Source organism: Bradysia coprophila, chromosome III (assembly GCF_014529535.1).
Source record: "Bradysia coprophila strain Holo2 chromosome III, BU_Bcop_v1, whole genome shotgun sequence".
NCBI classification, from domain to species: domain Eukaryota; kingdom Metazoa; phylum Arthropoda; class Insecta; order Diptera; family Sciaridae; genus Bradysia; species Bradysia coprophila.
In genome coordinates, this window is record NC_050736.1 from 3,853,213 (window position 1) to 3,876,774 (window position 23,562).

At 35.6% G+C, this 23,562-nt stretch overlaps 2 protein-coding genes across 3 annotated transcripts in view; both read left to right on the top strand.

Annotated features, from left to right (window-relative positions):
* Positions 1-442: 442 nt before the first annotated feature.
* On the top strand, positions 443-2,627 carry LOC119076718 (lysophospholipid acyltransferase 5). 2 transcript variants are annotated; one of them, XM_037183645.1, is made up of 5 exons: positions 469-771; positions 995-1,252; positions 1,321-1,791; positions 1,912-2,519; positions 2,579-2,627. In XM_037183645.1, the coding sequence occupies exons 1-4, from the start codon at positions 684-686 to the stop codon at positions 2,490-2,492; spliced, it is 1,398 nt and encodes a 465-aa protein (XP_037039540.1). In that variant the 5' UTR covers positions 469-683; the 3' UTR covers positions 2,493-2,519; positions 2,579-2,627. The 2 variants fall into 2 exon arrangements, with proteins under 2 accessions (XP_037039536.1, XP_037039540.1); XM_037183641.1 differs by lacking the exon at positions 2,579-2,627 and having other exon boundaries at positions 443-771; positions 1,912-2,528.
* The window catches only part of LOC119080070, a 76,780-nt gene continuing 55,703 nt past the window's right edge, over positions 2,486-23,562 (top strand). Inside the window, exons 1-2 of the mRNA XM_037188290.1 lie at positions 2,486-2,627; positions 21,434-21,455. Coding sequence (XP_037044185.1) covers positions 2,625-2,627; positions 21,434-21,455 — 25 coding nt within the window. The 5' untranslated portion in view covers positions 2,486-2,624. The remainder of the gene's footprint in view (positions 2,628-21,433; positions 21,456-23,562) is intronic.

Sequence of the window (23,562 nt, forward strand, 5' to 3'; positions counted from 1 at the left end):
TACAGCCTTAGCTTTATTCGCAAAAAGGGTGCCTGTAAAGGAGGAGGTAAAGTCCATCGTTTATTCGAATGTAACGTTGCTCTTTTCGAATTTTATTACAATCTCATCATTGTGGGCATTGATTTACTAACTTCAGTATTGTGCTCTATGGGTGATATGTCAAAATGGGTGATATGTATCACCCATCGAGATCAGTTAAATAATCTAGGTTTTCCCCCTGTTCTTACGCTCTTTTAAGTTTTAATATAACCAATGAAAGTGTAAAGAGTTTTCATTGTTTTTAACACTGTATATTGTATTTATGCAGTAAAAGTAGCCCTGATTAAGTCTAATTAAATGTACGAATGTACGAAGCATGACACTACGTGGATGCGACACTACTTTATATAGAAAAAATCATGCGGATATTTTTGTGACACCTTGCACGGCCGCTCAACAAAATCGAATGACAAGAGTAAAAACGGTGCAACAACAAAAAATAAAATTCTCTACTGCCGCAAGAGTCGAACATCAAGAAAATAGATAGAACAGCAAAAAGTGCGTTTCAGTGAGCGATATCGACCTCCTATCAGTGCAAAATAGTACATATAGGACACAGTTGTGATTTGGACTCAGTTGTGAACAAATCAAATGAAGGCTTAGTTGGAAAATATTGGAAAACGTGAAAATTGTATGGCTTAACCATGGTCGTAGGAAATATCATCCAGCAACTGGCACAGTCTATTGGTGTAGGGGAACCTGCTTTAAGATTGATCTTGTCGATTTTCCTAGGTAATTGTTGTGTACTGAGGGTCAACGGTCGAATTATATAATTGTGATGTTTGCTGTTATCATCGTAACGTTTTATGGTAGTTTGTGATAACATTTATGCAAACAAAGTCAATGTTACAACTGATAGAATCGTTGACATTGATAAGAAAGTGATATTATTTGACCCACATTATATAATCGAACACGCGAAGTTCCACGTTTAATTGCGACAATTTCTTATCAGGTTATCCCTTGGCCTGTATTTATCGTCAGTTTATCTTCTCAACATCTAAGCTTATCAATCATCTGTTCATTATAATCACTGGACTGAGTATCCTTTACTTCAACTATGGATTCGATTTGTACCATGTCGTGTTGGCGATTTTTGTGGAATATATTCTGGTGCACGTCCTACGTGGAAGTGTGCTGACTACAGTCTCGTTTGCGTTCCACCTTGGGTATCTGTTAATCGGCTATTACTTTACTTCATCTGATACATACGGTATGATGGGCTGAATGAATTCTTTAATGCCGCAGTCAGGGTGACAATAGTTGGTTTCCTTGTTTCAGATATCAAATGGACTATGCCACATTGTGTTTTGGTCCTTCGACTCATTGGTCTATCGTTCAATGTTGCCGATGGACAGCGACCAGCCGAGAAACTATCCACTGAGAATAAGAAAACCTGTCTCGTTAAACCACCAGGGCTGCTGGAAATATATTCATTTGCCTTGTTTCCGGCTAGTTTGCTGATTGGACCACAGTTTCCATTCCGACGATACGATTCGTTTATCAACAAAGAATTCGCTCAATACACTGGCAATATGAGGGCTGGTCTCATTCGTGGTGGAATTGGATTAGCTTATTTGATCGTACACCAGGTTGGAGCAATTTTTGCCTCGGATGATTACATACTGTCTGAGGAGTACGCCAACAGCGCTTATATAAACAAATTGTTTATGCTTGGACTATGGGGTAGAGTGTCCCTGTACAAGTACATCTCCTGTTGGCTGTTAGCTGAAGGAGTCGCATCATGTTTCGGTAAGTTTTGCTGAATGTCTCAATAGCTAATGTTGTAATGCCACGTCAATGTGTGGTCTTTGTGCAATAATTCTTATCAGTCGCATCTATTGCAACTTACAAAACGTATCACGGTTACAGGTCTTACATTTGTTGGCGTTAAAGATGGCAAAGAAGACTGGTCCGGCTGTGCTAACATCAACCTATACTTGTTCGAGAATTGTTCCCGATTCCAGGACTACATTTCTTCGTTCAACATAAACACCAACCACTGGGTGGCTGAATACGTGTTCAAACGGTTGAAATTTTTGAACAATCGCCACATCAGTCACGGTGCTACGCTACTGTTCTTGGCCGTATGGCACGGATTCCATTCGGGCTATTACATGTGCTTTTTGATGGAATTTATAGTCATGAACTTTGAAAAGGACATCGAAACGGTGTTCAAGCGAAACGAACCGTTTATGAAATTCTGCTCAACGCCACCGATCAGTTGGATCTGCTTCGTTTTACTGAAGATCTACACCATAGTCGGTATGGGCTGGTCCTTAACACCGTTCGTTCTATTTGATGTGGAAAAATGGTGGCATGTTTTCTGCACGGTACGAATGTTCGGTTTTATTCTGTTTGTGCCATGGCCGTTGTACGCCATAGTTTTGAAAACTCTGTTGCCACCAACGAAATCGTCTAAAACGACTTCGGACAAACCGAAGACTAGTTAATTGGAATTGTGAGAGATCGAGAAGAATGTAAGTAGCGATGAACCAAATTAGTTTTCTCTGATCGAGAGAAGTTTTATTTTGTACAGTTCAAATGAACAAATTGTATGTTTGGTTTCGTAGGGAGAGATTGAGATGGTGGTTTGGACTAGGGTTCGTTTGTTATGTACTGTTAGATTCATCTTTTTTTTTACTTTCATATAATTTATACATATAAATGAGATTGAACGTCTAAATATTTTAAAATTATTCGACCAAAATTGTGATTATATTTTGTTAATGATGCACGCATGTAACCGAATATTGCTCACGAGATTCATCATTTAAATAAAATAACAAAAAAAAAGTCTAAAATTAGAATAAAGATTTTTTTTTTAGTCGCTAATCGTTGCTGTCGACTGATAATCCATAGGATTCGGAGAGTTGTTTTGCCCTCTACGTATTTTAAAATCTATGACAAACAAAATTTAAAAGTTTACTCGTCACCAGACCGTTGTGCTCGAGCATGCATGAAAGTTACTTAAAAGTCACATTTTAAATGGTGGTCATTCAAGTATTAAGTAACTTCAAAGTATGTTTTCGCTTAATCAACGACATAAACATAGCTAACGCCGACCCGTACGAAACACCTATTCGTATCAAAAGCCTTTAATGTGAAACTCTTCATTTCTCTTACTTCATTTTCTTCTCTGCTGAAAAACTATTCTCCCTTTAAAATCACTTACATTATCCACTCTTTGCCTTGTTATCATATACAACTAAATTGCCGGAGGCAATATAGACAGCCCCGTACGAAGACAAATTTCATAAATTCCTATTTAAACAGCTATATACCGCTATATTTAACTATATTTCACTATAAATAAACATTTCACAGATAAATACATGCTATTATATAGCTCTATATGCCTGTATATAGCTCAATATAGCTGTATATAGGTATATATAGATGTCCGTATATGGAATCCCTGAAACCCCACACACATAACAAATTATTTCCATGTTAACAGAAACTCTCTAAGTATCATTTTTCCCAAGATATTTCTATTTTACTAAAATCGAATATGGCCGCCGGCAGCCATTTTGTTAGGAGACCGGAAATAGTACCGACGCTTTACATTCGTTAATACCTTTCAAACAAAAAAAAATTCATGAAATTCGGTCAAAATTTACTCGAGATATTGTCAAAATACACCACGTTCACTGTACTTCCGAGTAGCCAGATAAGAGCTCACTCCAAGAGACCTAGCTCACGCTCCGGAGAACATAATTTCATAAAAAAAATTTTCCCTGATTGGTACGGTCAATACCTATCTAATAAAGCTAAAACAGACGAAATATGTTCAAATGTGGCCGACCTACAAGCAAAAACTGCTTGCCGCCCTGTGCCTGTTCCACACCAAGGGGTCTAACTCACGAGTCGGTCATCCGATTTCCATAAACTTTTTTTTGTCGATCGGTATTGTAAATACCTTTTATTTGACGTATCACTTACAAGTTTAACGTTTAAATGTCCGGAGATATCTTCGAAAAACCGTAAAGCACTTATTGGGCCACAGCTCGGGAGGGGTCGATCCAAAATCACTCATCTTCGAACTTAGCCTGTCTTTTGACATTACCAAACGGGGAAAAAAAGAATTTTCAAAATCGGATGCGTTTTACTCAAGTTATCGTGCAGACAGACAGACGGACAGACGGACTTTTTTTTCGCGGATTTGGCATCTCTAGACAACCACAATAGGTTTCCCCTTACTCAGGGAGTCCAATTCGACGTGTTACAAACGTATGCGTAAACCTATAAGACCCCAGTACTTCGTACGGGTCTAAAAACGTTTCGATGTCTCCGTCGCTATGTTTGAACCAACCCCTCAAGTGAATTTGTGTGAGCATATGAAGGTCTTGTAGTAGAGGTCCTTAGCATAAAAATAGTTCACTTTATAGTAGAATGGTGAGCTTTGGACCAGTGATTGATATTGGTAGCCTGAGTCCAAAAAGATTAACACCCCTCAAAAAACCCCACCCCACACCCCAACACCCCTCACCAAAGATTTTAGTGTAAGGGTCACTTCAATGAATTATTGTGAAGCGCCTGTCAATGCTAGACTGTCGATATGGGGCTTAAACGAAAGGTAAAGGTTCATACTTTTTTTATATGACCAAACGCTTTTCAATTTTTCATTTTCCACATCAATTTTCCGAGCTTTCCATGAAAATCTATGAAATCTCAAATATAAAGGGTGGTGAATAAGTTAAAAAAGTTTTTGTGCATACTTCCTTCTGCAATATGGTTATCCAAAGACTTCTTCGCTAATTTGACGAAAAAGAATTAAATAATGTGTCATAGACTTGGAGATAAGCTCAGTTTTCCACCGCCGGAAAATTTCATTGAAATACTTTTTTACATATAACTGATGAGATATGCGAGCTGTGTCATTGAATTTGCGAGATTATCATAGGATAGTTTATTGACGCATTTATTGAACTCTAGGAGAAGTCAATACACCATTAACCTCAAGTCACCCACCTCCCACTCTCCTATTATTGAACAAATTGTAGAAAAATTTTAAAATAGAAAGCAGACTATTTTTGAACTTACAAATTTACGCTGTAAATGTTTGGAATATTGCCTGCAATACCTTTTTCAAGTGGACAGTGGAAATAATTAAGAGTAAGTATGTAAGGTAAGATACTACATTTTCAAATAAATATTGTTGTGCGATTACACTGCAAAAATGCTCCAGAGGCAGTTTCTGTCTACGTAGTAAAAATGATTTAAATGTCCCACATTCAGCAATTATCACTCACATTCCACATTATGTGGTTTAATTATTTTGATATCATTTATGAGTCAATATGTTAGATTTACCAATCATTTTTGATCGATGCACACAGATCTTGTGATCTTTTGTACTACCCTGTCATCCTAAAAATCTTGAATCCGTTGGACATTAGATAGTGAGATTATAGGAAGAGTGTTTTATCAAAAGCAGTAAAGTCCACCATTCTCTTAACTCTTCTAACGTAGGTAGAGGAAATATAGTTGTCCCTTTCTGTCTCACGGTCTATATGGGCAGTGGACTTAACTGCTTTTGAAAATGGTAGATGCTTGGAGATGATTATAGCGAAGTAGAACAATCAACTTTCTTTTAAATTTTGCCGCATCAGACCAATAAACAAAACCAACCATGGAGATGATTCCATCAAACTTTCTATGAACAAAATAATCTACTCGCATCTCCAAACATCTGGTGTACCACTAGTACCCACAGCTCATCTCAAACTAAAACCATTGCCTTACTCCAGGCGAGCAAATGGGTACGTATGACAGTCATACTATGACTAGCTAATCTATAGGACCTTAAAAGCATACCTCGCAGTCCTAAGGCGATGGCTGACGGCTTAGGTCTTCACTATTGATAGCTGGTAAGACAAGATTGTCCCTATCATTGAAATTGACACAGCCTGTAACATTTAGTCCAGTCTTATATTTCAAAAACTAGCCTGTCCGAACGTAACGTTTCTCTGCATTGAACCAACATAACAGCCGAAGCCTGGCACAAAAGCCACTGGCGAGAGAGTGACAGAGTGTCCAGAATCAAGATAATCTAACGTATTTTGTTATGAAAATGTAGATACTTTTATTACGATGGGTATCAGACGAGTATTTTTGATTGTAGAGCAAATCAGATAGTAACGAGCTTCTCAATGGTAATGTTCCAATACGTCAGTTGTAAATAAAATAAAGAGGATGTTATTAATACTTATAATTAAAAAACTTAAAAATTAAACGTGAGCTCTCGACATATGAATCTTTTAGACGCAAACACTTCCTAATTCTTGAAGAGAATAGAAAGGGAGCTAGGCTCACCGCCACTAAATTGCAGTAGTGCTACCAGAAGCTTCATTTACAAAAGATATCAAAATAATTAAACCAGATAATGTGGTATTTATTTCTGCGTCTCAAAGGTTGGTGTCGAATAGCATCAGCTGTGTTGCCTAGCTAATCGACACCAGTGTCAATTAGCATCTACTGTGTTACGTGGCTAATCGACACCAGATGCAAATAGCATGCACTGTGTTGTCTGGTTATTCGTCACCGGTGTCAAATAGGATGCACTGTGTTGCTTGGCTATTCGCATCCGGTGTCGAACAGCCACACAACATGCATGCAACGGTGTCGAATTGCATCGGCCTAGACAGAAACTGCCACTGCAGCATTTTTGCAGTGTAATCAAATATTCATTTGAAAATGTAGTATCTTACATACTTACTCTTAATTATTTCCACTGTCCACTTGAAAAAGGTATTGCAGGCAATATCCCAAACATTTACAGCGTAAATTTGTAAGTTCAAAAATAGTCTGCTCTCTATTTTAAAATTTTTCTACAATTTGTTCAATAATAGGAGAGTGGGAGGTGGGTGACTTGAGGTTAATGGTGTATTGGCTTCTCCTAGAGTTCAATAAATGCGTCAATAAACTATCCTATGATAATCTCGCAAATTCAATGACACAGCTCGCATATTTCATCAGTTATATGTAAAAAAGTATTTCAATGAAATTTTCCGGCGGTGGAAAACTGAGCTTATCTCCAAGTCTATGACACATTATTTAATTTTTTTTCGTCAAATTAGCGAAGAAGTCATTGAAGAACCATATTGCAGAAGGAAGTATGCACAAAAACTTTTTTAACTTATTCACCACCCTTTATATTTGAGATTTCATAGATTTTCATGGAAAACTCGGAAAATTGTTGTGGAAAATGGAAAATTGAAAAGCGTTTGGTCATATAAAAACAGTATGAACCTTTACCTTTCGTTTAAGCCCCATATCGACAGTCTAGCATTGACAGGCGCTTCACAATAATTCATTGAAGTGACCCTTACACTAAAATCTTTGGTGAGGGGTGTTGGGGTGTGGGGTGGGGTTTTTTGAGGGGTGTTAATCTTTTTGGACTCAGGCTACCAATATTAATCACTGGTCCAAAGCTCACCATTCTACTATAAAGTGAACTATTTTTATGACTTTTGTTCTACAAGGACCTCTACTAGTAGAGGTCCTTAGCATAAAAATAGTTCACTTTATAGTAGAATGGTGAGCTTTGGACCAGTGATTGATATTGGTAGCCTGAGTCCAAAAAGATTAACACCCCTCAAAAAACCCCACCCCACACCCCAACACCCCTCACCAAAGATTTTAGTGTAAGGGTCACTTCAATGAATTATTGTGAAGCGCCTGTCAATGCTAGACTGTCGATATGGGGCTTAAACGAAAGGTAAAGGTTCATACTTTTTTTATATGACCAAACGCTTTTCAATTTTTCATTTTCCACATCAATTTTCCGAGCTTTCCATGAAAATCTATGAAATCTCAAATATAAAGGGTGGTGAATAAGTTAAAAAAGTTTTTGTGCATACTTCCTTCTGCAATATGGTTATCCAAAGACTTCTTCGCTAATTTGACGAAAAAGAATTAAATAATGTGTCATAGACTTGGAGATAAGCTCAGTTTTCCACCGCCGGAAAATTTCATTGAAATACTTTTTTACATATAACTGATGAGATATGCGAGCTGTGTCATTGAATTTGCGAGATTATCATAGGATAGTTTATTGACGCATTTATTGAACTCTAGGAGAAGTCAATACACCATTAACCTCAAGTCACCCACCTCCCACTCTCCTATTATTGAACAAATTGTAGAAAAATTTTAAAATAGAAAGCAGACTATTTTTGAACTTACAAATTTACGCTGTAAATGTTTGGAATATTGCCTGCAATACCTTTTTCAAGTGGACAGTGGAAATAATTAAGAGTAAGTATGTAAGGTAAGATACTACATTTTCAAATAAATATTGTTGTGCGATTACACTGCAAAAATGCTCCAGAGGCAGTTTCTGTCTACGTAGTAAAAATGATTTAAATGTCCCACATTCAGCAATTATCACTCACATTCCACATTATGTGGTTTAATTATTTTGATATCATTTATGAGTCAATATGTTAGATTTACCAATCATTTTTGATCGATGCACACAGATCTTGTGATCTTTTGTACTACCCTGTCATCCTAAAAATCTTGAATCCGTTGGACATTAGATAGTGAGATTATAGGAAGAGTGTTTTATCAAAAGCAGTAAAGTCCACCATTCTCTTAACTCTTCTAACGTAGGTAGAGGAAATATAGTTGTCCCTTTCTGTCTCACGGTCTATATGGGCAGTGGACTTAACTGCTTTTGAAAATGGTAGATGCTTGGAGATGATTATAGCGAAGTAGAACAATCAACTTTCTTTTAAATTTTGCCGCATCAGACCAATAAACAAAACCAACCATGGAGATGATTCCATCAAACTTTCTATGAACAAAATAATCTACTCGCATCTCCAAACATCTGGTGTACCACTAGTACCCACAGCTCATCTCAAACTAAAACCATTGCCTTACTCCAGGCGAGCAAATGGGTACGTATGACAGTCATACTATGACTAGCTAATCTATAGGACCTTAAAAGCATACCTCGCAGTCCTAAGGCGATGGCTGACGGCTTAGGTCTTCACTATTGATAGCTGGTAAGACAAGATTGTCCCTATCATTGAAATTGACACAGCCTGTAACATTTAGTCCAGTCTTATATTTCAAAAACTAGCCTGTCCGAACGTAACGTTTCTCTGCATTGAACCAACATAACAGCCGAAGCCTGGCACAAAAGCCACTGGCGAGAGAGTGACAGAGTGTCCAGAATCAAGATAATCTAACGTATTTTGTTATGAAAATGTAGATACTTTTATTACGATGGGTATCAGACGAGTATTTTTGATTGTAGAGCAAATCAGATAGTAACGAGCTTCTCAATGGTAATGTTCCAATACGTCAGTTGTAAATAAAATAAAGAGGATGTTATTAATACTTATAATTAAAAAACTTAAAAATTAAACGTGAGCTCTCGACATATGAATCTTTTAGACGCAAACACTTCCTAATTCTTGAAGAGAATAGAAAGGGAGCTAGGCTCACCGCCACTAAATTGCAGTAGTGCTACCAGAAGCTTCATTTACAAAAGATATCAAAATAATTAAACCAGATAATGTGGTATTTATTTCTGCGTCTCAAAGGTTGGTGTCGAATAGCATCAGCTGTGTTGCCTAGCTAATCGACACCAGTGTCAATTAGCATCTACTGTGTTACGTGGCTAATCGACACCAGATGCAAATAGCATGCACTGTGTTGTCTGGTTATTCGTCACCGGTGTCAAATAGGATGCACTGTGTTGCTTGGCTATTCGCATCCGGTGTCGAACAGCCACACAACATGCATGCAACGGTGTCGAATTGCATCGGCCTAGACAGAAACTGCCACTGCAGCATTTTTGCAGTGTAATCAAATATTCATTTGAAAATGTAGTATCTTACATACTTACTCTTAATTATTTCCACTGTCCACTTGAAAAAGGTATTGCAGGCAATATCCCAAACATTTACAGCGTAAATTTGTAAGTTCAAAAATAGTCTGCTCTCTATTTTAAAATTTTTCTACAATTTGTTCAATAATAGGAGAGTGGGAGGTGGGTGACTTGAGGTTAATGGTGTATTGGCTTCTCCTAGAGTTCAATAAATGCGTCAATAAACTATCCTATGATAATCTCGCAAATTCAATGACACAGCTCGCATATTTCATCAGTTATATGTAAAAAAGTATTTCAATGAAATTTTCCGGCGGTGGAAAACTGAGCTTATCTCCAAGTCTATGACACATTATTTAATTTTTTTTCGTCAAATTAGCGAAGAAGTCATTGAAGAACCATATTGCAGAAGGAAGTATGCACAAAAACTTTTTTAACTTATTCACCACCCTTTATATTTGAGATTTCATAGATTTTCATGGAAAACTCGGAAAATTGTTGTGGAAAATGGAAAATTGAAAAGCGTTTGGTCATATAAAAACAGTATGAACCTTTACCTTTCGTTTAAGCCCCATATCGACAGTCTAGCATTGACAGGCGCTTCACAATAATTCATTGAAGTGACCCTTACACTAAAATCTTTGGTGAGGGGTGTTGGGGTGTGGGGTGGGGTTTTTTGAGGGGTGTTAATCTTTTTGGACTCAGGCTACCAATATTAATCACTGGTCCAAAGCTCACCATTCTACTATAAAGTGAACTATTTTTATGACTTTTGTTCTACAAGGACCTCTACTATACCGTCGATTTTGAAAAACCGGGAAACGGGAAAAACGGTAAATGAGAAAAAATGAATAGTACATTCTGTACTCGTTTAGACATTTTTTTTGGATGAGTTGGGAGTTTGTAACTTGCACCGATGACAAATGCTTTTATCCTACCCCTACTAAGTGGCTTATTTTGCTCGCGAAGCCCTTCAGAAATGAGTTTACCGTTCCTTTATTTGCATTTTTCAGGATGATTAAGAATTTCATATCTACATATTTCAACAGAAATATCGGAAATCGATCATGTGAACTAGTTTCAAAATTTCTGTTGGACAGTGTAAAGATTGAATTTTTTACTATGCTGAGCGAGATGCTGAGAAAGGAAATAATGAAAGGTAAGCTCCTTATTGAACTGTTTTCATGAATTTTTGACGGACGTTGCTTCAATTGGTTTCTTAAAAATGTAGTAACACGATCTTCTAAACTTCGAATTCTGTAGACTTTCTAAAGAACATCAATTTCAGAGTTGCAAACTTAAGACTAAGTACAAATGACACATTTTGCGTTGCTCAGATCGACAATTATGCTGCCTTTTCTTTTGTTTGGACTGTGGTGAAAATTCAATTACAATAGAAATTACAGCATGATTGTCCAGCTCAGCAACGCAAAATAAACTGATCCTTTTTTTTCAGTCTAGGGCTGATCTTGAGGTGAAAATGTTCACCACGAGTTCAAATCAGATGTAATGCTGTAATGCAACCAGAAGAATAATTCAATTCAAGGTATTATTGCAAAGGAAAAATGTAAAAATCATTCAATTTTTGAAGGTCGGTTAACCGGTAAATGAAAAAAAAATTCCCGGGAAATGGTAAACCGGTTAACCGGTTTTTCCCGGTTTTTAATTTCCCGGTTACATTCCCTAAGCATCTTGCAATAACCATGTTTAAAGACATTTGACCCAAAACATTTGTAAAGGAAATTTTACAAAAAGAAATTTGCGTCACATTTCAGTACATTTTTTAACCATTTTCCTATCAATAGGTTCCTTAACATCTGCCACTTGTGAGTGTTGTATGGAGACTTTGGGGAGCTCCACCTCCCAAGATATGGATTTTTTCCAACTTTAAAAAAAAATTCTTACAGTCGAAGAAATTTAGTTTTCGGGTTTTCCAAAGGTATTAATCCTATTTAACCCACACTTTATCCCACAACAATGGAATCCACAAATTTAAATTTAGTTAACACAACGGTCACAATGACGGCGCTGCAGTCACGATTTCAAAATGTGATATAGGGTGGCTAAACTAAATTTTGGTTTTAGCTACATTTTCTCTTGGTTTTTAATTATTACATCAGGCTTTTAAATTAAGAGTAAGGTAAGCGAGGGTATAGCTGACCGTGCAGGTGTACCTGACCAGCTACATTATTTATCTGTTTTGGAAAATAATTACAAATGAGAATACGCAAATTAACGTTATAATTAATCTTTAGAGCCTAAAGATTAATTTTTTCATGAAAATAATGCGATTATTATGTTTACTTATTTGATAAAACCATAAAATGAAACCATATCAGTACAAAGTTGCACAATTCTTAAGAAAATCGAAAGATCGGTGTGGTCTAATTTAAGGTTTTTATTGACAAAAGAATTATTAATGAACAAAGTTTTGGTGTTTTTAGGTAGTAAATAGTTCGACAATTAATATTATTAACATAAATAGCGTCTAAAAGTTAATATTTGATTAATTACATGGTGGTCAAAACATTGCATCAAAAATATGCCATGTTTGTGTAGTTGACCGCACCAAATTCCGTACATTTTTCTTCATGTGACAAATTCACCTTCCATGTGCATTGTTGTGTACAAAATGATGTGATTAAAATTCGTTGATATTTTGTGTTTTTATGAGTTTTTATCATTGAAATTGGTTAATATCAGTGAATTAAGAGTGAAAATGTGTCGAATAATGCGAAATTATTGCGAAAAATGTGAAAAATGTCTTAATTTTGTAGCGGTCAACTACTGCAACAAGACTGGTCAGGTATAAAAACATCCGTTTTTTAGTGGTCAGCTACTGCATCAAAAACAGTGCTTCAGTAAAATCAGTTTTTTACAATAAAAATTAATTAATTGTCAATATTTCTGATATTCTACGGAATGGGAACAGATCAAATTAAATTCTGACGAAGGAAAAACTTAGCTTCATCGAAACCATCTTGAGATACTGATGACCAAAGTTGAAAAATTGCTTAGCCGGTCAGCTACTACCTCGCTTACCTTATCTTTATGCAATATAAACTGTTTGAGTTTGAAAAAAGATGTTTTGTATCAGTGAACGATATAGGAAAGCGTTCAGTACGTCTTAACAAACAAAAGAACGTAAAACATATTTGTACATTTAGCCACCCTACGTCCGTCATCGCATCTATTGTCTTCAAAAACATATTGTGTGGTTGTCATGATATGTATCAGAAGTTTGTTTATTTATGTGTCTCATCTAAAATGCTCGCCAGCAAAATTTTGATCATTAAATTCAACGGCAAAATTGATCTAAATGTTAAAATAATTGTGAATAATAGTGAAGTTACTGTGGTTTTGTTTTCTCCTCATAAAGGAATTTGCATCAGTTCGCTGTAAAGTGCGGAGCACCATTAGAAAAAAAAACTTATCGCTTAAGAATGATCAAAAAGTTGCTGGACGCAGTAGCTACATCTAATGCTTTGCAGGATCAAGAATAAAAATTAGAGAAACACCAAGAGCCGTCCATTTGAAATCTTCACAATCATCATTTCAACTAAAGGGCTTTTTTTAAATGAAACGGAAGTTCGCTCGCAGATTCGGAACTTCGGAACATTCTTTTTCGCCGAATTACAATTTGGCATAGTAAATAAATTCAACTCATTGTATAAGTGAAGCTCATGATTGAGCTAAATCATGAAAACAGAATCTGGTCAGGAATAAGATAAGAATATGAATATGACGAACTTCAAAGTTCCTGATTTATAAAGGCCTGCTCATGCAGTTATGCTTGTTGTTACGATTTCCAAAGAATTTTAATATCAAATTTTAGACAAAAGAACAATTTCCAAATCTGTTTTCTATTTAATTTATTGTATTGAACGACCTCGTTCTAGGGTAATAAAATTTTCTGTGGATAATTTGTAACTTCATGAAGATATTAAGATGAAAATCCTCAGAAACATTATTAGTCTTTTTGCACTCATTAGGAACTTCGGAAAATAACTACTGGGCAGTCGAGACGGTTTAGTTGTTGTCCGTAATTATATTTTGACTTCGTAGAACATACTGTCCCGTACAATCTTTTTCTAAATAAAAAGTTAAGCTAAGAGTTGCGTTTTTTGAAGAAAAAAAAATCTTCTGTAAGTTCCCCTCCATCCAGAAGCCGTGAAGTATCGCCAAAGTCAAATCGACAATATTGTATTTTTTGGTGATTTGTCATATTTTGGAGTTTCTTCACACTTTGGCGAAAAAAATAGACCTGAAGAAACGCCATAAAGACAAATTTTCAATTCTCTATGGTCCTTGAAGTTTCTTTACTCTTTGGCGATTTTTCTTGTTGATTTAACAAATCAACCATAATGATGAATTGCCAAGAAAAATCGACAGAGCGTGAAGAAGAGAAAAATCGCCTGAGTGTGAAGAAACGCCAAAGTGTAAAAATACGTTTTTGAAATGTCTTTACATTATCTTTCGTAAAATGATGGTTTCCTCGGGATCCTTTATTTCGTTAAAGTATGAATTCCTTAGGATTGAACAAGATGCCTTTACGTTACCTGACATAAAATAAGAGTTTCCTTAGGATCGAACAAGGCAGCATTTCGTAACTTTTATAAAAGGATAGATTCACTAGCTTCGAACAAATAACTCCTTTGAGATAAATTACGTAAAAGGATAAATTTCCAAGGATTGAACAAAATCATCATCATTTGTGGTTGATTTGTTTAATCACCACGAAGAATCGCCAAAGTGTGAAGAAACGCAACAAAGACAAATTTATCATTCTTTGTTTCTGTCGGCGTTTCTTCACACCTTGCCGATTTTTAATTTTTGGCGATTTTACTTTGGCGATTCTTCACGGGAATCTTGATTCATGACGGCTACGAGCTTTAGCGAAAAAAACCCTTTAGTTGAAATGATGATTGTGAAGATTTTAAATGGACGGTTCTTGATCCTGAAAAGCATTAGATGTAGCTACTGCGTCCAGCAACTTTCTGATCATTCTTAAGCGACAAGCTTTTTTTCTAATGGTGCTCCGCACTTTACAGCGAACTGATGCAAATTCCTTTATGAGGAGAAAACAAAACCACAGTAACTTCACTATTATTCACAATTATTTTAACATTTAGATCAATTTTGCCGTTGAATTTAATGATCAAAATTTTGCTGGCCAGCATTTTAGATGAGACACATAAATAAACAAACTTCTGATACATATCATGACAAGCACACAATATGTTTTTGAAGACAATAGATGCGATGACGGACGTTGGGTGGCTAAATGTACAAATATGTTGTGCGTTCTTTTGTTTGTTGAGACGTACTGAACGCTTTCCTATATCGTTCACTGATACAAAACATCTTTTTTCAAACTCAAACGGTTTATATTGCATAAAGATACTCTTAAAACCAAAATTTAGTTTAGCCACCCTATATCACATTTTGAAATCGTGACTGCAGCGCCGTCATTGTGACCGTTGTGTTAACTAAATTTAAATTTGTGGATTCTATTGTTGCGGGATAAAGTGTGGGTTAAATAGGATTAATACCTTTGGAAAACCCGAAAACTAAATTTCTTCGACTGTATTTTTGGGCCATTATTATCCTATAACCAAAATTTCAGGAAAATCTATAAAAACGTTTAGGAGTTGCTGCATCCACTTTTCCATAGGAACTAACTAACGTAGGCGATTTGCATTATCTGAAAATTCGAGATTTTGCTTATTTTCATACAAACATCAATATTTCGAAGTTCAATATCTCGGCCAATTTTGAAGCTGCAGTATTACTCGATATGTTCCGCCGTCCACAAAAAAAAAACTTTTTTGGTAGTGGACTTACGTCACGCCCGCTAAGTAACGTGCGGATATGATATGTTTTAAAAAAAAAATTAATAGTAGGTTACTATATTCTGCAATGGAAGTAATTTGCTATCTCGTATCTTCGGGCAAAGCCCTTGGATAATTTTACTAATCGTGATACGAGATAACAAATTATTATTAGAGTATTGTATTGGGTTTTATTGCCTATCCACCCGGAATATTGTTGTTACACGTACATTTCCCACCCGCGGAAAGCGGTCGTTACATGTGGGAACTTTTTCATTACATCACAAGTGAAGGAATATTCATATGAAAATTCATTACATATCAGGAGATTTTCATTACATACCAGCAGAATTTCATTACTTATCAGCAAAAATGTATCACATGAAATATTCTTTAGCACTGAGAAACAATACTCGCGATGTTATTTTAGTTTTAATATGACAAACTTTGTCACTTGAATTAATTGCACACCAATCTAAGCAAATTCATTAAAAACTTTCGAAAAACAAACAAAACACAAAAATAAGTGACGGCCATTTTGTCTATAGCCATAATTTCAATTTATTCAGTTTCGACGAACACCTATGGCCAAACAATTTTAATTTTTTCATTTTTCACTTATTTTCAAAAACAATCAGCACTTTTGTCTTTATTATCATGTATTCACTTTACTTCACAGCAAAATTTATTGTAACACCACCAAAATCGACAAATATTACGCAAAATATGAATCTAGCACTTCACAAAAACAAAACAGTCGAAGTAGTTTGTCAACATGTCATCAAAATAGTAGTGTTGCCAGTGATGCTTTCGGGATTAATGTTATGAAGAAGTGTGAGCCGATTTCATGAGCAGACTAGATTCGTTTATAAACATTTCAATGCAACACAATAGATTTGTTTTGTTGGTTTTGTGCTATCGGTATTTTTTATGTTTATTATTAGTCTGGCAGTGAATGAAATAGCGCGACATAAATGTTGTGAAATTATACATTAATTTAGAATAATCTTTGATATTCAAGAATCTGCTAGTTGTCTTCTGGAACACTTTTGGTTTTGAATTGTCAGGTCCTTGGGTGGAAAAATTTACTCGTAACAACAATATTCCGGGTGGATAGGCAATAAAACAGCATACATTGGATGCTGCTTGGTAGTTCATTACATTCGGAATCAATTTTGTGAACTCACGAACTCACTCGTGTGGTTTTAAGCAACTCGCTTTGGAAACGGTTTTTTTGACTCGTGTAGTGGCATACCTCGCCTTCGGCTCGGATATGCAAACTCTACACTTGTCAAAATAACCGTTTCCAAAGCTTATTGCTTAAAACCACACTTGTGAGTTCGGCTCGTATCACAAAATTGATCCCTAATGTAATGAACTACCTCCGCAGCATCCAATGTAATCTACTATTAACTTACGAGCGCGGTAAAGAAACTTTCCTAGGGGAGGAAGAGTCAATAGTTACCTTACTTTACCAAAAATCGAACTTTACAGAAATTGAAGTCGAGATTGACGTGTAATTTTTACTACATAGTTTACGTCAAAGTAGCTTTCAGCAACCGATTTCTCCTTGTTTGCAATATTATCGAACAATGTCCCCTTGAAAATTACGTTACGTTAGAAGTGTAATGAAATTTGGAAGCGGATTTCAGGTCTTCTAATTTTTTAAAGAATGATGCTTTGATAAAATTTCTGGTGGAATCTTTCAAAAAAGGATTGATTTGTTTTGACACATTTTTAGGAATCTCACAGAGTCCCGATTATGATTAAGCACTGTTTTAGTGGTATTTTTCTACTAGATAGTTAGTCGGTGGCGAGCTTAACAAAAAATTATTACAACGCACAATTGACGCAAACACCGAAACAATACATTTATTACTCAGGCTAATACTAATTTTGTTAGCTTAGGTGTTAGTTAGAATTTATTCTGTTGAATTAGTATTAAATTGCCTCTGCATTATTAATTACTATACCGTTTGTTCAGATGTAATATTTCAAGTTAGTATTAACTTATGCAAAGGTAAACGGCTAAAGGCTCACTATAAAAGCTAACTTTTTGCTGAAGCTTTTTATGCAAAATGTTTAGAGCAGTATTGTGTTCATTTATTGCAGCAGCATATTGATTGCTGTAGCAGCACATAGTAGTGAAAGCAATAGTCGCGAAAGCCATAGTGGTGAAGGTCATAATATACTTCCAATGAGGTGAATAAATAAACCGATTTTAGATTAATTTTCAGCATCGAAATTTTTCTAACTCTAATTATCATTAGATGCGACCAATTCCGCTCAATTATGACCAAGATAAGATCTTCCGTTTAATCTGAAGTTTCTCGTGATGCATTTCTGCAACGAATTGGATACACCTATAATGATAATATTTTCGGTGCTTCACCCACATACGATACATGTTCTGCGGTTACCGGTAAAAGTGCCAGATTACATACAATTGCTGCACAAATATTTGCTGAAGAGTACCACATATGTGTCGAAGATTATAAAACTTTAGTAAAAGATTTAATGAAAATGAACCGAAAGATGCGACATGCAGAACAGCGTCGGCGCCAGCACCTAAATATCGCCCAATTGACGGTAGGGGAAATAACTTGAACCATCCAGAATATGGAGCGTCAGACACTCCATTTGCACGATATGGCCGAATAGGTTTTGAAGACGGAATTAATACTGTCAAAAAAGCCGTGTCAGGAGCTGATTTACCCAACCCTCGGTTTATAGTTCAAAACGCTTTGACCGTAGCACCTCCACCTCTATTGGCATGCGGTGTCTTTGCGTTGATGACTGTTCTATTTATCACCCATGATGTACATTATCAAACAGCTGATAAAATCCAGAAAAAGAAATTCAATGCTGCACCGTCGATAGCAAATATAAGTTGGATCGAGATGCTTCCCATCCTTCATGTTCCCCAATCGAAATCGCACGAAATGATTCAGTAAATACGGAAGTGAAAACATTTGTTGCATTAATTTGGTGAGATCAGAGAGAGCCGAATACACAGACGAAATTCAACCCAGTCAAATCATGAATCACGCTACTTCATTCTTGGACTTGTCTGTCATTTACGGTTATCATGAGTCAGAGCTCGACCCAATCAGACTCTACGAAGACGGGCTCTTGCGAATGTGACCAAACAACTTTTTACCTGTAGATGCTAGTGGAAATCATAAACCTTCAATGAGAGGATTTACTATGGTTCCCATGGCTTCAATTTGACCAGCATTATTCGCCCGAAATTACAATACAATTTATGGAGAACTGAAGATTTTGAACCCATGTTGGGACGATGAAACTCTATTCGAAGAAACACGTCGAATTAACATTGACCAATACAATTCCTTCCAATACAATTAAAGAACATCCAAGACTGTTGAAGGGGCAGAAATGCAGTATACGGAAGCAGCTGGGATCGGCGATTTTTTGATTGGGAATGGTTGGTGGAGGTTGGTGGAGGCACCATTTCAGGCAAAATTTGGGCGCGGAAAGCAATTTTAATTTTGTCATTCTGTATAAGGAAAATCTATTTGACTCAAAGCAAATAATTTTTTGTACAAGGAAAATGAAAAAATTAAAATTGCTTTCCGCGCCCAAATTTTGCCTGAAATGGTGTCAGGGGACCTCCACCAACCATTCTCAATCAAAAAATCGCCGATCCTAGCTGCTTCCGTATACTGCATTTTAGCCAATGAACGAAGAGTGTTGCAATCTGATACGATCGGCAAAATCGAACTCTTAGAAGAGGATTTTGATGGTGCGTTGCGAGGATCGTTAGCCGAAGTAGTAAACTTCCATTGACATTCAACGAGCTCGAGACCAAGCTCGAGACTCAGGTCTTCTATCTTTCCTTGATGTTAGAAGACAGTGCAAAATACAGCCAGAGATTAACACCTTCGACGATATGTACCAAATTTTCGGTCCCAAAAACGTTGAACTATTGATAGATACGTACGATGACCCGCAAGATATGGATTATTATGTCGGTGGAATATTCGAAACATACGAAATAATTGGAAATCCACTCGTCGGGCCAACATTTGGCTGTCTCATTGCTTGTCAATAAGATAACTTTGCTGGTGGTGATATCTATTACTACTTTAATTCAGACAGTCCCTATCAATTCACCGGTGATCAAATTGAAGCAATTCACGCATATTATACTTCAGGTCCACTATGTGCCAATTCAAAAATGTCGGAAAGAGCTCAAGTTCGGTAATTTTCTTACAATCAGGAACAGAAAGTAGAATTCAGAAAATTAAAAAATCAAATCAATTTCAGGCCATATGCACCCGATGATGAAGTCAATCCATTAGTTCGCTGCGATTTATTTCGTCGAATGGATTTGTCGGCATGGAAAGTATAGAATGTTGCGAATAGAGTCGATTGTAATTTTAACAAATATAAATCAGAGCTTCGAGTTGAAAATGTTGGCTTTCTGTCGTCGTACGTCAGACGCAATCCATGACAGAAATTCATTCAAAACCTAACCAAAAATACGAATCCGAGCCAAGCAGCGTTCATCGAGTCATGTATTATAGTTCATTTGGTTATTCTCCGTTGCTGTGTTATTTTTGCATTGACCATGCGTCCGCAATGACTCCGTAGTATATCAAGCATACCATCCAACAACACTATATGAATGACTTTAAGCAGCAGATATTTACCTTAAAGAAATATAAGAAACACGAGAAATAAAATGAAAGGAGCGCAATGATGATGGAAAAGTGGGGAGTCAAGACAGCTATAACGTTGATCGGTCGCATATTTCTACTTTTATGATATTTTCGCCTCGTGAAGAAATTCAACTGCTGATGGAACATTGGTATCCAGATTGTTATTTAGTTGAGAAAGAAACGTTAAAAGGTCGATACGGTTCCTCCGGTTGTTGATTTATTTTAAAAAGATTTTTTTTTTAAGAAAAAAAAAATTGTTAAATTTCTTCTTGTCTTTCTTCACCATTACTTTACATTGTTTGTATGGATACACGGTTTTATTAATTTCTTGTGTGCTCTTTTCTCACTGAACATTTTAAATATCGCCTGCTGAATGCTGTGTTGAGTAACACAGTGTGCAGAGCGCACCTCTTTTTTTACCAACTTGAAAAACAAGAAAATTATTTAAATTTCTACAAATTTTTTGTAAAAAAAAAATTCAAAGTGAAGTTTTCTTAAAACGAAATAAATATTCGTTAGCGGTTTATTTCGTATTTGGTGTGTTTTTAAAGAGATAATATTTTTAAGTACACGCATTAATATCATGCATTAAATCAACATTGTGAATGTGAGAAAAAGTTCGATAGTTTTCATTTTGGACAAAGTCCAAAACATTACGCACTCATACAGTAATATGGAATATGCATCTTGATGTGTTTTATAACTGACCATCAAACAGGACGAGCGGTAATATGAACGTGTTTATTACATAACAATCATCGCATAGACTCAAAAAATAGGACAAGGATTCTAGTACAAAAGTGTTTTTATCGCAGAAAATAAGTAATAAAAAAATCAAACAGAAGCGTGGACTGTGACAAAAAGGATATACGCGAATTAAACGAAATTTTCATCATCTTTAACAAAATAAAATCAGCAGTAAAATGCTTCAACCGAGGGATATACACACGCACCGGAGGAAATCTCGATTGCACCGTGTTGCAAATTTTTGGGCCATATTTATCGTTGCCATTTTTGTTGGATCGAATCAGTACTGTTCAGCTCAAGTAACAGGTGATTAATTACATTATAGTATAAATTATGAAATTGGAAGCATGAAAAGGTCGTCCTTAATAAATATCCAATGCTCCTGCGGATTGCTGTGAGGTATCGCCAAAAAAAATCGACAGGACATTAGATGAAACACTTTTTATGTTACATTTTGTAAAGGGAAGATGATCCTTCCTCTCGCATTTCGTATAAGGAACATCTCACTTCGTACAGGGAAAATATTTTTTGGCGATATTTCACATGAATATCTTTGCGGCATTTCTTCAGTTTTGTTTTAGAAAATTATGTAACAGAAGAACTAAACGTCCTTCCTTTTAGTAATTCATATTTCTCAAGCAACAAATAATTTTTTTTAATAACAAATCGTCTTAAATAGAGGTAAAAACGATAAAAGACATCAACAACACAAGAAACCTCTTTCAGCGAAATAATTGATTCATGTTAACTATTGGCCGAGTTAAATCATACAGTATAATAATGCAATAATCACAGAAGTATTTATTATAGTAAATGATAAATCAATTGCAATTTTGTAATAACTGCTTAGTGTTGAAATTAGAATGATCGAATCACTGATGACTGATGTTTAAACCTGTTACCATTCCACCGATATGAAGATAGAGAGATGGTTTCTGTCATCGTTTCGATGAGATGATTAGAGATAGAGATGCTAATGAGCTAAAGTTTAGTTATACCTTTTGGCAGGCACACTAAATAGCGAATCGTCATCGAAAAAGGAATGTTAAATTAGATATTTAGGATTCGGATAAGTTGTTAAATAACCTAGGGGCCAAAGGATGGAAACGCGCCTTGTGTGTAAGTTGATCTAAGCATATGGTGAGGTCTTTATTCAAGAAGCCAGTAACAGTTGTATCGCGAAGACTTGAATCAACAAAGTTCTGGGAAATCAAAAACAATAGTTCGGTTACCCGGACAAGAGTCTAGAGAATGCGTATCTATTATTTTTCGATTTGTTTTTCAGCGTTTTTGAATTGGTTCGCGATATTACTCTTAAAATAATTTGTTTCATTTAAGTGATCTGGTATAGTTAGTGTAAAATCAATACCTTTCTATGTCAATGTTTCTATTTTCCGCTAAAATGCATTCATTTTACTAGAATTAATCAGGACTGATAAATTTCCAACCAAATAGATTATTTTGTAATTAATTGAGAAATTATTTAAATAAATTTACGTAACTTTTCGCTTCTGTAGCTTCTAATTAAAATTTCAGTATCACTATTTTCAATTCATTAAGGATTAGTCACTTTGTATATTATATTTCGCACACACCATTTACTCTAATTTGATTTTGAATTTTCTTTTCACTTAATGATTTCTGGTTATTTCTTTGCTTATGCAACAAATTGTTCAATCGTATACACACGGTGTGTTGGACCTTAACTATTTAAATAAAAAATAACAAATTAATTACGGTGATCTCATCAAACAGTTTTAACGCTTACTGATCAGGCATTGAACCAATTATAAATAAAGCAAATCAAATAGTCAGGAGAGATGGAGTGTTAAGCTCAGCATGTGTGAAACTCATTAAAATTATGTCCAGCAAAAATATATTTTTCGCTTTTTTCGCTAACTTTTTTTTTGTTTCTTCTTTTATCCGTGCCCCTTCAAGACTTTCAATTTTCCATTTGGCTGCCATTCAATTTTTGGCTTTAATAAAAACACTAATTACATGTTGACAATACATTTTGTACTTTTTTCTTTCGCATTAGCACTGCGGATCGCTGGACGTTTTGAATTTCGGAAATAACGCACTCATTGCCGGATACGTTGTTAATAAAATCGAAAAAGTGAAAGCATTTTTACAAATTTGTTTTAATAAACAAAAAAAAGATTTTATTATTCAGAATCACTTTACAGACAATGATTTCATACCTCGTATGTACCACAATTCGTTTTGGTTGTAGCTATTTCTGTTCACATTAATTCGGCCGCCTCCTCCAGCGAATCGTGATTTGTAGACCCACTAAAAATCATCTTGTTTTTTGTTCGTTATTAGAATTGAATAGTTTTTATGAAACAACCAGAGAGACCCATTGGATATTTGACGGAAATGAAGGTCATGAACGTATGGTCAATTTTATTTT